This window comes from Myotis nattereri (assembly GCF_964212035.1).
Source record: "Myotis nattereri genome assembly, chromosome: 8".
Lineage (NCBI taxonomy): Eukaryota > Metazoa > Chordata > Mammalia > Chiroptera > Vespertilionidae > Myotis > Myotis nattereri.
In genome coordinates, this window is record NC_138083.1 from 89,490,472 (window position 1) to 89,504,460 (window position 13,989).

General features: G+C 46.1%; 1 protein-coding gene across 1 annotated transcript in view; it reads right to left on the reverse strand.

Moving 5' to 3' along the window:
* Positions 1-13,989, reverse strand: part of MEP1B (meprin A subunit beta) — a gene marked incomplete at both ends in the record, with an annotated part of 54,775 nt that overhangs the window by 23,288 nt on the left and 17,498 nt on the right. The window contains 3 exons of the mRNA XM_081096577.1: positions 8,963-9,167; positions 10,236-10,407; positions 12,306-12,491. Of these exons, the coding sequence (XP_080952703.1) occupies positions 8,963-9,167; positions 10,236-10,407; positions 12,306-12,491 (563 nt within the window). The remainder of the gene's footprint in view (positions 1-8,962; positions 9,168-10,235; positions 10,408-12,305; positions 12,492-13,989) is intronic.

Below are 13,989 nucleotides of genomic sequence, written 5' to 3' on the forward strand. Positions count from 1 at the left end.
TCACAGTTTTATGGCCTTTGTAACAGGTTCTGCAAGACCAGTTTCTGGGAAGGAGGTAATGACTTAATTATAGGTTATCAAGAATGTACACTGAGCTTGCTGGCATGGATCCAGATCGCTAGCCCCCCAAATATCAGGATTACATTGGCATTAGCCCTTTTTAGTCTTCTCAACACCAGTATGGTTTTTGAGTTGTGGGATGAATGAGCTTTTTTTTTCATGGAACACAATTTTTACTTTAAAAAAACAACTAAAGGATGAATTATGGTTATTCAGATTTAGTTATTTGGCAGATATTTTTTTAAACTTGAATGAAAAGTATGATTTTATATACATGTATAAACATATATGTATACATTATACATATATATGTCTAATATATGTGTTTTAGCATGTCTTTGTATGGCTCTTAATAGTGGTTGCTCTAGGTATTACATTATATACATAATTATAAACATAAATTATTACATTATATATTATTTATAATATACATATAATTATATAAATAATGTAATACCATCCAATAGAGTAAGGATTGCCTTTTCAATAAATAGTTGCCACCAAAAACACAATCTATTTTTTTAAATTGATAAATGGGACTTCATTAACATTTAAAACATTTGCTCTGCAAAATACCTTTTTTTTTTTTTTATCGATTTCAGAGAGGAAGGGAGAGGGAGAGAGAGATAGAAACATCAATGATGACGAGAGAGAATCATTGATTGGCTGCCTCCTGCATGCCCCCCACTGGGGATCAAGCCCGCAACCCAGGCACATGCCCTTGACCAGAATCAAACCTGGGACCCTTCAGTCTGCAGGCCGACACTCTCTCCATTGAGCCAAAACGGCTAGGGCCAAAATACCTTTTTAAGAAACAAGCGACAGAATGGAAAAATATGTTTCCAAACTACATAGTCAACAAAAGCCTAGAGCTAGCATATGTAAAGAACTCTCAAAGCACAATGGTATGTGAGCAACAAACCCTTTTAGAGTCTGAGCAAGGACATAAAGAGATCGTCTACTGAAGAGGAGGTACAGGTGGCAGAAGAGCACAGGAAAAGATGTCACTATCATCCGCCCATAGGGAACTGCAAATTAAAGCCACAATGAGATATCCTGACCAACTACTCACCAGAATGGCTAGAATACACAATAGTGAGAGGAAGGCTACTTGCTGCATGAGTCCAACCACCTGGCTTTCTGGGAAGGGCAAAGCCATGACTACAGTATGAAGATGAGTGGCCGCCAGGGGTTGGGGGGGAGAGGGATGACAGGTGGAGCGGGGGATTGTTAGGGCAGTGAAACTATTCCGTAGGACACTGCTCTTGTGGGTACATGTCAGCATACATCTGTCAAAACCCATAGGATGTACACCACCAACAGTGAATCCCCGTGTAAACAAACCATGGACTTGGGGGGTAATACTCATGCGTCAGCGTCGGTTCATCAATTGTCACAAACGTACCGCTCCGGTGGGGACGCTGATGGAGGGAGAGGTTATGCTTAAAGGGGACATCTCTCTAAGTTCTGCTCAATTTTGAATTGAAAACTCTATTCTAAAATATAGTCTATTTTTAAAAAAAAAACAAACAGTGACAACACCAAAAGCTGGCGAGGATACAGAGAAACTGGGTCACTCCTGACTGTGGGAATAACATGACACAGCCACTCTGCCAATCAGTCTGGCAGTTTCTTAAAAAAAAAAACAAAAAAAAAAACTAAACAGGCAACCAACATGCAACTACCATGACTCAGCAATGCCATCCTCAGCATGTGTCCCAGAGAAACGAAGATTCATGTCTCTACAGAAACCTGTACATGGAGGTTTATCGCAGCTTTAATTAGAATAGTCCAGACTGGAAACAACCCAACCCAAATGCCCGGCGATGAGTGAATGATTAAGCAAACTGCAGCGTAACCATGTCGTGGAATACTACTCAGCAACAAAAAAGAACTATTGTACACGGAACAACCTAGATGAGTCTACAGAGAATTATGCTGAGTGGTTTTGTTGTTTTTTTTAAAGGCAATCCCCAAAGATTCTATACTGTTTGGTTCCATTAATAGAACATTTTTTAAATGATAAAATTATAGTGATAGAGAACAGATGAATGGTTGCCAGAAGATAAACAGGAGGTGGGAACAAGAGGGAAACAGGTATGGCTCTATGAAGGCACCTTGATGGGTCTGTGGCAATGAAGCTGTTCTGTATCAGTGCAGCAGCCTGGTCTTGACATTGTACAATAGTTTTGCAAGATGTTACAGTTGAGGGAAACTAAAGGGTACACAGGCCCTCTCTGTATTTCTTACAACTGCATGGGAACCTATAGTGTTCTCAAAATAAAATTTGAATTAAAGAAAAAAGTGAATGAAGTGGGCCTTTAAAAGATAAACTGCACTTGCTGCTTCCAAGCAAAAATTAGAATTTTGACATTTTTTTTGTGCCACCAGGAGTGTCAACTTCCCAAGACCTAAAGACTTTTTAATGAAACTAATAGTGATATTAACTAATGCTATGTTAATATATTAAGAAATGTGCCCAAAGTGGTAACAGCTGCATTGCTCAATGCATCACTGTTTTCTAACTAATCAATACACAATATTGAAAGGAATTCTTAGAGATGAAATAGGCAGGTTTGGGAAATTTGGGGAATTAAGGGATCCATAGAAAAGACACAGGGCTACAGAGTTGCAAAAGGTACATTTCCATAAGACAAGGGAGCTGGGAGTAGCAAAAGGTACACATTTACAAAATAAAAGGAAGGAAATGCCTCATTCAAAGAGGGAGGGGAAAAAGCCCAGAGGGAATAGGAGAACAATAAGGGAGAAGAAGGTGGGAACCTCACATAATTCATGGAAGACTTGAGCTCAGGAGTTGCTATAGTGACCAAATCAAAGGGGAATAGTGACCAATCAGAGGGGATATCGAGGCACAAAGAACTGCAGCCTTTACAACCCGTGGAACAAAGGAACTCTGTGGGACTCCTCCCCTCCCCACATGGGAGTCTGTGCTTGTTTCTCAATAAATTTCCACCTTTCCCTATGCCATCTCTCGTCCGTGGTTTCATTCTTCAACTCCACCGGACACGAGCCTGGGAACCATCCTGCCCAGGGAACACCGCACGTTCCCGTCCAACTTTCCTGTTTCAATATTACGAAACCACGCACAGCTGAACGATCCATTCAAAATATATGATAGAGCCGTGGGCTTACTGGACAGAGTAGAAATGCTCACAGATTCAAAATGCAACTAACCTTGAATCAGTTACCATGGAACAAAGCATTCGAAAGCAATGTCTACCATCTCCTGGGGACTATTCAAATGTGATCTCCCTGTTCCGACTGCGTGTCTGCGTGTCAGAGTTTCTTTGTGCCCTTCAGCTCGAATAATATATTAGGACAGACTGAATTGAGTGAGACATATATGAGAAGTCAGCTATTTTCTATTAAGTCAGACATTAGAAATTTGCAACAAAAAAAACTTTAAAAAAAAGTCTCTCTCTTTTTTAGACTTACAAGTCCAGGAAGCACAGAGAACCCCAAACAAAAGGAATCCAAAGAGGACCACACCAAGACACATCATAATTAAAATGCCAAGAGCAAAAGACAAAGAGAGAATCTTTTTTTTTTTTTTTAAATATATTTTATTGATTTTTTACAGAGAGGAAGGGAGAGAGATAGAGAGTTAGAAACATCGATGAGAGAGAAACATCGATCAGCTGCCTCCTGCACATCTCCTACTGGGGATGTGCCCACAACCCAGGTACATGCCCTTGACCGGAATCGAACCTGGGACCTTTCAGTCCGCAGGCCGACGCTCTACCCACTGAGCCAAACCGGTTTCGGCAGACAAAGAGAGAATCTTAAAAGCAGCAAGAGAAAGAAACTCAGTTACCTACAAGGGAATACCCATACGACTGTCAGCTGATTTCTCAACAGAAACTTTGCAGGCCAAAAGGGAGTGGCAAGAAATATTCAAAGTGATGAATATCAAGAACCTACAACCAAGATTACTTTATCTAGCAAAGCTATCATTCAGAATTGAAGGTCAGATAAAGAGCTTCACAGATAAGGAAAAGCTAAAGGAGTTCATCACCACCAAACCAGTATTATATGAAATGCTGAAAGGTATTCTTTAAGAAGAGGAAGAAGAAGAAAAAGGTAAATATACAAATTATGAACAACAAATACACATCTATCAACAAGTGAATCTAAGCATCAAGTGGATAAATAATCTGATGAACAGAATGAACTGGTGATTATAATAGAATCAGGGGCATAGAAAGGGAAAGGACTGACTATTCTTGGGGGGGAAAGGGGTGTGGGAGATGCGGGAAGAGACTGGACAAAATTTGTGCATCTATGGATGAGGACAGTGGGTGGAGAGTGAGGGCGGAGGGTGGGGTGGGAACTGGGAGGAGGAGTGGAGTTATGGGGGGGGGGGGGGAAAGAGGAACAAATGTAATAATCTGAACAATAAAGATTTAATTTTTTAAAAAAAAGTCTCTTTCTGCCAAAGTTTCTTCATCTTGGAAAATATACTTTTTTTTTTTCATTAAAAATGTGATGTATGCTTCCATAAATGGGCTTGTTTTATTAAATTAGTAAGAAAACGAGTATTTAAATTTTCCTGGTTTGAATTCCTAATAAAGTAAGTGTTCATAGTCACGCTCATAAGCAGAAGCTCTTTGGGGCCCTGAATGATGTTTAAGAGTGTGAGGGCTCCGGAGACCCAAACCTTTGAGAACCACTGTCCCAGGAGTTTCACGTTTCCTCGTTGGTTGTAGTTGTAGGTTCAAACAACTTCTAACCCAGGCCCATGGACCCCAGGATCTATGTAAGAAAGTAAGAGGGTGGCCAATTTGGGAGAGAGGGGCACGTGTCCCCAGAGAGCACGGGAGCTGTCCCCCTGCCCCCCTAAGGGGACAGGACAGCATGGCCAGGCCGAGGCTCCACGTGGGTTTCTAGGCCTCCCTGTGAGGCCAGGGCCCGGCCCCCAGGGAGAGGGTGAGAAACCCGGCCATTTCTCTAGGGGCTGTGCGCCTTCGGAGACAATATTATGCCTCTGGAGGAGCCTGAGTTGCTCCCCCACCTTCATTTTTTTAATTTTTATTTTCTTTGCTTCCCCTCCTTTAAGAACAAAAGCACAAACCACATTTCACTAATGTGCCATTTACCACAATAACGATTTACTCCAGTGTATGTAGCTATTTACGGAGCTGATCCGTTGATGGAAGAAGGAGGTGGTTGCAAGGTGATTGCGGTGAAATCCGTGGCAAAGAATCCTCTTCCGCTGCGTTTGCCAAAAGGCCGCCTTGATGAGCTCATCGTCAAAACGCATGCTCCTGAGGGGAAGGAACAATGGATGACTTAACTTCTACTCTTAAAAACTGCCCTTTCAGTGGAGCCCAATCAAGAGGTCTCATTTTTAAGTGCAACGCCATGGGCCGTCTCCTGGCGTCCCTCCCAGCGCAGGCAGCCGGGTCTGGGCCAGGAAGGCGCCCTGGCCCGTCCAGCTCCTGTTATTCAGAGGCCACACATTAAGGTGAGGCCACCTTCAGCCTCGGAGAGGTCATTCTGATGAAAGTTCTAAACTAGATCTGGAGGCCCTTGATCGGTGAATTAACGGAGGAGAGTGTAAGTCGATTCCTTGCTCTGGGGAATGTGTTTAAATGACCCAGAGACAAGACAGTTCTGTTCCAATATTATGGTGTATATGTGTGTGTTTCCCTGTCCCTGGGACCCTGGTAATCCCCCCATTTATTGACTTAGTTTCCTTCTTTCTCTCTCTTTGTTTTATCATTTTCTTTAATTCCTTCCAATTCTTACTGAAGGAGGTTCTTACAATAATTCTGATATTTGTTTCCAGAGGAATATCCTGGCCATCCCATTCACCCAGCTAACTGATGCTCCCCTCCCTAACCATCCCCCATCTTCCCCACCCCAGCCCCAAGTTCATCAGGTCTGGCCCAGGGGACCACGCCGGCAGGTTGGCCTACCCGTTCCTGTATTGGTGGATCTGTTCCTTTTAGTTTGAGGCATAAAATAAGCTGGGAATAGCTGTTTAAAAAAAAAACAAAGCAACCTGTATACATCCTAAGTACTTCTCTAAAAAGCTTGTGAAGTAATTGATCCACTGCTTACGGTTAACTTTAAATCTCTTCCTGGTGTTGAAGACTAGAACAACAGTATGTGAGAATAAAACTCTTTGTTTTCTGTTCATTATCATTGGCCATTTTTGGACTAAATTTGCAATCAAATTTAGTATCTTGATACCAGGTTGCTCACTTTAAAATGACATAACCTTGCCTGTGGTTGAGCATCAACCTATATGAGCCAGGAGGTCACAGTTCAATCCGCAGTCAGAGCACAGGACACATGCCCGGGTTTCGGACTCGATACCCAGTAGAGGGCATGCAGGAGGCAGCCAATCAACGAATCTCTCTATCATTGATGTTTCTATCTCTCTCCTCTCCCTTCCTCTCTGAAATCAATAAAAATATATTTTTAAAAAAATAATAATAAAATATTTTAACCTTAAAATATAGGAGGTCTTGCCCTGACCAATTTGGCTCAGTGGATAGAGCATCAGCTTGTGGACTCAAGGGTCCCAGGTTCGATTCCAGTCAAGGGCATGTACCTTGGTTGTGGGCACATCCCCAGTGGGGGGTGTGCAAGAGGCAGCTGATCAATGTTTCTCTCTCATTGATGTTTCTGACTCTCTATCCCTCTCCCTTCCTCTCTGTAAAAAATCAATAAAATGTATTTAAATATATATATATATAGTAGATCTTGAATAATCATTTTTCTTAAGAAAATATACTCTTAATTTAGCCACTTGCAATATTTTTATTTTCAGAGGTGTCCTAATGGGGCATGTTTTCCTTTAGTTTTACGTACTAGTCATTTTCAGAGACTATTTTGAATGAAATAGAACTGGGAAATTTTTAAAGCTTCAGTTTTAAGTGATGTTCAGCTCTTATGCCAAATTTTTGGTGCTATTTTGTGAGAATATGAATCTGCATATGACTCTGTGCTCTCCATTATTGGGGTGCATAGTGGATGCTGGGGCCCATTGCTCAGTCCTGCCCTTTAACACAAAGGCTCCCATGTAGGACATGGGCTACCCCCAAAACACACTTGCCCGATTTTTCACTCTTCTTGGGGGGCAGCCCCAATCCAATGGCTGTTGATGCTGTGAGTACCCCCCTTGCCTCCATTCGGGACATGTCTAAGGGGCCATCCCAGCTCCAGAGGTTGAGGGGGGCTGAGCCCTCAGCTGCTGAGAGGGTTAACTCGAAACACAGGCAGACAGGGCAGGGTCCAGTGGAAACAAAGGCAGGTGGGACGTAGGCAGGGCAGACACGGCAGCTTGAGCAGCCCGACCACAGGGGCCAACCACGCAGAAATAATAGAATGTTTCTGGACTCCAGCGGAGGCAAGGGCGGGCCTGCAGCAACAAGGTGTACGAACACACAGAAACAGGGAAAGTCCAGCACAGGAACAGAGAAAGGACACACAGAAACAGGGAACATTCAGCACAGGAACAGAGAAAGGACACACAGAAACAGGAAAGTTCAGGTCCGCTGCTGGGCAACAACAATTGAGGGAGTCAATCAAGCGACGACACAGGTAGCATAGAGCAGGTACAGCAAATGCGTACCCTGCACTACAAGGCTTTCCTGGGCAGCCCATTATGGGGGCCCTTCCCCTGCAGGGAGTCTGCATCTGCTGGTAATAAACTTTTACTTAACTCCTGGTCCACGGAGTTCATTCTTCAGTAACTCGAGACAGGACCCCAGGAAAGCACCTCGACTCAGCGTTCTGGTCATCGCTGTAACTGCATCACAGCCCCACCGCCCCTCACTCAGCCCAGCTGCCCTCACTCTGGGCCAGGTGCTCCCGGGAGCACTGCCCACTCAACCTCCCTCGGGCCAACACCCACCTGAGCCTGCTTCCCAGGAACCGGCCTGAGCCCGGGGGTTGTCAAGAGTGTGAGGCAAGCCTAACCGGTTTGGCTCAGTGGATAGAGCGTCGGCCTGTGGACTCAATGGTCCCAGCTTCGATTCCGGTCAAGGGCATGTATCTTGGTTGTGGGCACATACCCAGTAGGGAGTGTGCAGGAGGCAGCTGATCGATGTTTCTCTCTCATCGATGTTTCTAACTCTCTATCCCTCTCCCTTCCTCCCTGTAAAAAAATCAATAAAATATATTTTTTTTAAAAAAGAGGCTGAGGCAAGACTTCAACCCTCCACATGGGAACTGGCCTTACAGGTAGTTACCACACAAGAAGCCGGAATCGGAACCTTCCATAGAAGGGCCCCAGATGCACCTGCACCCCTCCCCACAAGCCTGAGCTCAGCCGTCACTCACAGGTTTTTCAAAGGAAAACCTATTGGCCGCCTCTCCCCTTCCCGGAGGGGAACTCAGGCAGGGTCAGCTGTGCCTTCCAGCAGGGACACAATTCTAGGAAGATAACAACCCCCCACCACCACCACCAAAGCCTCCGCGGGTCCCAGTTTAAGAACTGCTGATTCAAAAATAGATCCAGAGACACAGAAGCATCAAACAGACTGTCCCACCTCAGAGGGAAGGCAGGGAGGGAGGGTTAGAGATCAACCAAAGGACCTGCATGCACATAAGCAGAGCCCGTGGGCACAGACACTGGGGGCGAGGGCCTCAAGTGGGGGCGGGGGGCTGGGAGAGGTCAATGGGGGGAAGGGGGACATATATGTAATACTTTCAACAATTAAAAAAAATTAAAAATAAATAATATTTTTTTAAAAAAGAAGAAGAGCCGTTGATTCATAGCGAAGGTCACAAAAACACGTGGTCTCCAGGCAGTGGTCCCCAGCATAGGGAAGGAGGAGAAGCACTTTTCAAGTATATTTAAAAAGCCCTCATTCTTCCACATATGAGTTCACTAATAGGTTTGAACAACCAAATCTCAGACTCAACTCACATTTTCCACAGGCACGTCCGCTGTGTTGGAGCCCATCTTCTGGCGGTAGCGCTTCCGGGTGCAGTAGACGCTGACCAGGGTGACCACCAGCATCGCCCCAAACACGGCGGCCGTGGAAGACACCGCGATGACGATGGTGTCCCGCGTGGAGCCCCTCTTTTCACACCGCTCCCCCATGTACCACCAGTCTTCCCCTGACGGGCACCTGAGCAGGCCAGAGCATGCTCTGTTAGGAGTTGGCATTTAAATCGAGCATCCTCTGCCCGTGGCTCAGTGGATGAGCGTGGACCTATGAGCCAGGAGGTCATGGTTCGATTCCTGGGCAGGGCACATGCCCGGGTTACGGGCTCTATCCCCAGTGTGGGGGGTGCAGAAGGCAGCTGATCATCGGTTCTCTCTCATCATTGATGTTTCTAGCTCTCTCTCTCTCTCTCTCTCTCTCTCTCTCTCTCTCTCCCTCTCCCTTCCTCTCTGAAATTAAAAACTAAAATAAATAAATCTGAGCATCTTCGCCATGAAAGGTGTGTGTCAACATCCAGGTCCTTGACCTTGGGGACATTTCACTCTGGACTAGAGGGGGTCGGACTAGCACCAGGGGCCGGTGGGGACGCGGAAGGGAGCCTGGAATGACGTCTGGTCTGGTTCTCAGAACAGCAGCTCCGAGGGGGAAGGAAGGAGCGTGGGGAATGGAGAAAATTTAGTTCTGAGGGTCCTAGTCCCTTGCCTCCCAGCTCTACACCCTGGCCAAGCTCTTCCCAAAACTTAAGTATCTCCACCTACTTAATGAGGCACGTACACTGATCACATCAGACTCTTGTGGGGACTTCAGATATGTCACTCATGAGGACTTTTTCAGACAATGAGAACATAATGTGCTGTTTTTTATTGATTTTTTTAGAGAGAGAGGGTTAGAGAGACAGAAACATCATCGATCAGCTGCCTCCTGCTCGCCCCCTACTGGAGATCAAGCCCACAACCGGGGCACGTGCCCTGACTGGGAATCAAACCATGACCTTTTGGTTCCTAGGTTGACGCTCAACCACTGAGCCACACCGGCCAGGCTCATGTGCTATCTTTTTCATAAGTAATTTTATTGTTCTTATGACTACCCAAAGTCCCAAATAAAGAGCAAAAAATGAATATCCTCTGGCTGGTTTTGAGATGGGCATGAACTGATTTCACTCATGTGAGATATCAGTATTTAGTCGTACGTAGTGGGAATGATAGGGTTTCAGACAGAGAATGGGGGAGGTCTGGCCCAGGGACCCCTCACCTGCACTCAGCTTTGCCATCCCGGACGGTGCAGACGCCGTCGTTCTTACAGGTGAACTTCGCGCAGAGGTCAGGGATGCGGGCGGTGGTGGTGCGGGCGGTGGTGGTGCCGGTGATGGGGATGCCGGCCGTGGGGACCGGCTGCGGGGAGGTGGTATTCAGGTGGGATATGTCTAAGGGCGGAGAGCAGGGGTGGAAATCAGGTTTTGCTTTAACAAGTATTTGACTTTAAAATTTCAAAATAGATGATCGGGTTTCGGGTTGGTGAGAGATTCAGGTACTGTTGCAGCGTAGTCCAGCAATACCCTCAGACAGGGAGCTGGTACAGAGGCAGGTTGAAATCTAACACAAAGGAAAGCGGGGCCACCTTCGGGGCTACCACTGATCCCCGTGCTCCCTGGGCCTGGGCTGGCCTGAACTCCAGGGGCCCGTGGCCTGGTGGCCGTTCACCTAAGAGCGAGGGGCCGTTCACAGTGAGAGGCCATAGTGTTTGCTTGAGATCAGCTCTTGGGGGAGAAGAGTTCCTGCAGAAGCCCAAGCAACTGGGCTTTGATGAGGAGACAAAAGCAAGGGGTGCGGGTGAGAACGGGTGGGGTGGGGGGAGTTCTGTCAATGGAAGGAAGGCATTTCTATTGGGCAGATGACGTAACCTAGCGGTGTTTATTCTAAAGGACGTTTTACTTGTCAATCCCACAATCATCATACCTGCCTCTTGTTATCTCTGCAAACAGCTCTTTGGACACAGGCTGCTGTAGGCCCAGCCCAGAGGTGCCTTTGCCCTGGGCTGACAATCCAGAGGTGAGGCCTAATGCGAATACTGCGGCACTTTCTCCGTGTGGCAGCTCCGACTCCTTTTTTAAGGGGCCCCATTGGTTATTTTTTTCCAGGACCAACCCTCAAGGGACAGACAGGAAACCAAAGAGCAGGTCCCAAGGCAGCTGAGGGGCCTGCCCAAAGCCTCGGCTCTCTTGTTTCATGGGGCAGTTGGCGGATTTTTGGTGAAAGACAACAGGGCCCCTGCTCTGGGGGTGTTTCCCGTGGCTTCCTGTCCACACGGGGTCGGATGGAACTGATGAACCTGTGACTAGTCGCGGGAGGAATCATTTTATGTCACCTCTCCTCCCTCGGCACAAATTTCCCTGAAAACTTTTTCCAAGCGGTATCGTTTAGATTGACTCCAATTGACAGTGTAATAAAAATGCCGTGGGTTCCCCTGCACCCCTTTTCGCCACAAACAAGATTCTGATTTACTGAGATGCAGGTGGGTCTTCAGTTGTAAACGAGTTAAAATCCTACCACGTAAAACATAGAAACCACCAGTATTCCTGGAAAATGTGTTCTTTGGCTGCCATAGGTAAGAAACTTTAAAAGATGATAGATTATTACTGCCAAAATGTGTGTGTGTGTGTGTGTGTTCCCAGAAAAATGTATACATGCACTTTGAATAATTATAAAGGCAGTGTTTATTAAGATATATTTCATTTTCAAAATGGAGCTATCAGCTGTTAAAGTGTGTACAGATTTTGGAGGGGACACCCTGTATATTTGAAAAAGACAATAAATATAATTCATTTTAAATTTAACTTCATGTGCTTGTGTGACATTTTTATTTCTGGAATCCTAGACTATAATTCTAGTCTATAGTCTAGACTATAATCCTAGACTATAATGGCTATACTTTGACTTACCTCTTTTTTTTAATATATGTATTTTTTATTGTCAATAGTATTACAGATGTCTCCCTTCCTCCCCGTTCACTTTACCCCTCTCCTCCCAGACCCTACCCATCCCCCACTTTAGCTTCTAAAGTTTTCCGGCCTAAAGTCTTTTACTATTGCTCCATGTAGTGGTCATTAAAACCTTTATCCTGGAAGCCTCACTGTTTCCGTTTCAATTAGTTTCCTATTGTTAATGATTCATACCAAACAAACAAAAAATTCCACCCGGGCCCATTTCCTCCCACATCCCTAGTTAATATGCCTAAAAGTAGAACCTGCAAGAACACAGTACATCAGCCATGGCTGCAACAGTGATAGAAGTAGCTTAGATGGCACTATGCCCGTCGCCATACCTTCCACGGTCAGTAGGATGTAAACATCGTCTCCTTTAATGAAGTCTCTGCTCCTCAGCCGCTCGTGGGTGATGAAGGCACTGGTGCCAGCGCCCCGACCTCTTCTGAACTGAGTTCCATTCGGGAAGAAGGCCACTTCCCCCACTTTGGAAGGCCTGTCCCAGAAATAGCTTTTGCCATCGTCGCCTGCAAAAGCAATTCGTATGGAGGGGCTGTGTTTAGCATTCGCTCAGCTCTCGGTGGTAGGAAACAACAGGCAACATGAAACCCAACTAGGATGGGGCTCCAAGTGATTCAATGGCGCCCTTGACCTGTGATGCATCCCCTGCAAGTCGCTGGAGCGTGGCCATTTCTATGCCCCGAGGAAATGAGGCTGCCCAGGAGGGAGGACCACGCTCCGGGCCGCCAGTGGAGGGTACAGGAAGTGTCCCAGGTGGGGAGTCAGATCTGTACTGACTGACCAGCACAGAGGCCCACTGCCCGGGACAGTCATTCCTCATGACCTTCTGAGTTGTAGATCGGCCTGTTAACTGTGTTAAACCAGTTTGCTGCTGATGGAGTTTTCAATATTAGCGCAGAACCATTTATCTTAACTGACTGGCTCACCTAACAGCTGAGTCCTTCAAGAGTAGAAGCCAGAGAGAGGAGACTGCTCTGGGGAAAGGTGGTGACCACCCGACCCGGAGCCACTGTCAGCGTCATTCAGGGAGGAATGTTTTTTTAAAAAAGGGAAGAAATTCTGAACATCACCTCCCTACAGTCTTTTGCGGATATTATTTCCCCCCCATGTCATATAAGTCCATTGTTTTTGTGTATAGAATTCAGGTTTGGCAGTAACATTCACCTGGCCACAATTCTGTGTGTCCCCTTATTGGGTCCCCAGGTGGCAAAGGATTATTAAAATGAGAAATGTGGTCATTGTACCCTGACCACGTGGCTTGGTTGGTTGGCGCATCATCCCATACACCAAAAGGTGTGAGATCGATTCTCAGTGAAGGCGCATACCCAGGTTTGCGGGTTCGATCCCAGCCGAGGTGCATACCGGAGGCAACAGATCGATGTTTCTCACTCACATCAATGTGTTGTTGGGTTTTTCTCTCTCTCTCCCTAAAATCAATAAAAACATATCCTCCATCAAGGATTAAAAAAAAAAAAAAAAAAAAGAAATGTGATCATTGCCTTCTGGATTCTGCTCCTTTTTGAGACTGGAAGGTGCGGGAAACGTCCCCATTGGCAAATCCTCCAGAACTCCATAAAAAGGTGTAATCCACTCCCCCCCTTCCCGACACTCCACAGCATCTGCTCCTCTGCCTTCTGAACAAAAGCCACGCCCCTTACAAGAGCTGCCTTGGTTTTGGTGATCCCCGGGGCAATATCAGGGTAGCACGGAGTAGGGGACCAACACTGGGCACCTCCTCATACCAGGCCTTTCCGCAAACTTCGGTGCTCGGTCTGGAGTGATTCTCATAACAAATCTCTGGTTGCTGTACCTACTTGCTTAGCTAACCTCGGATTTTCATCCAGGCATGTCAGACTCTAAAACCAGCATTCCTGGCCCAACACTGGGAATTCAGGAATGGCCATCAGTTCCCAGGAATACAGTCACTGTTGTCTCTGTCTGCCGGCTTCCCTGCGGACATCCCTGACGCTCTCCTGCCCGGGAGACTGTCCACAGCTGCGGAAA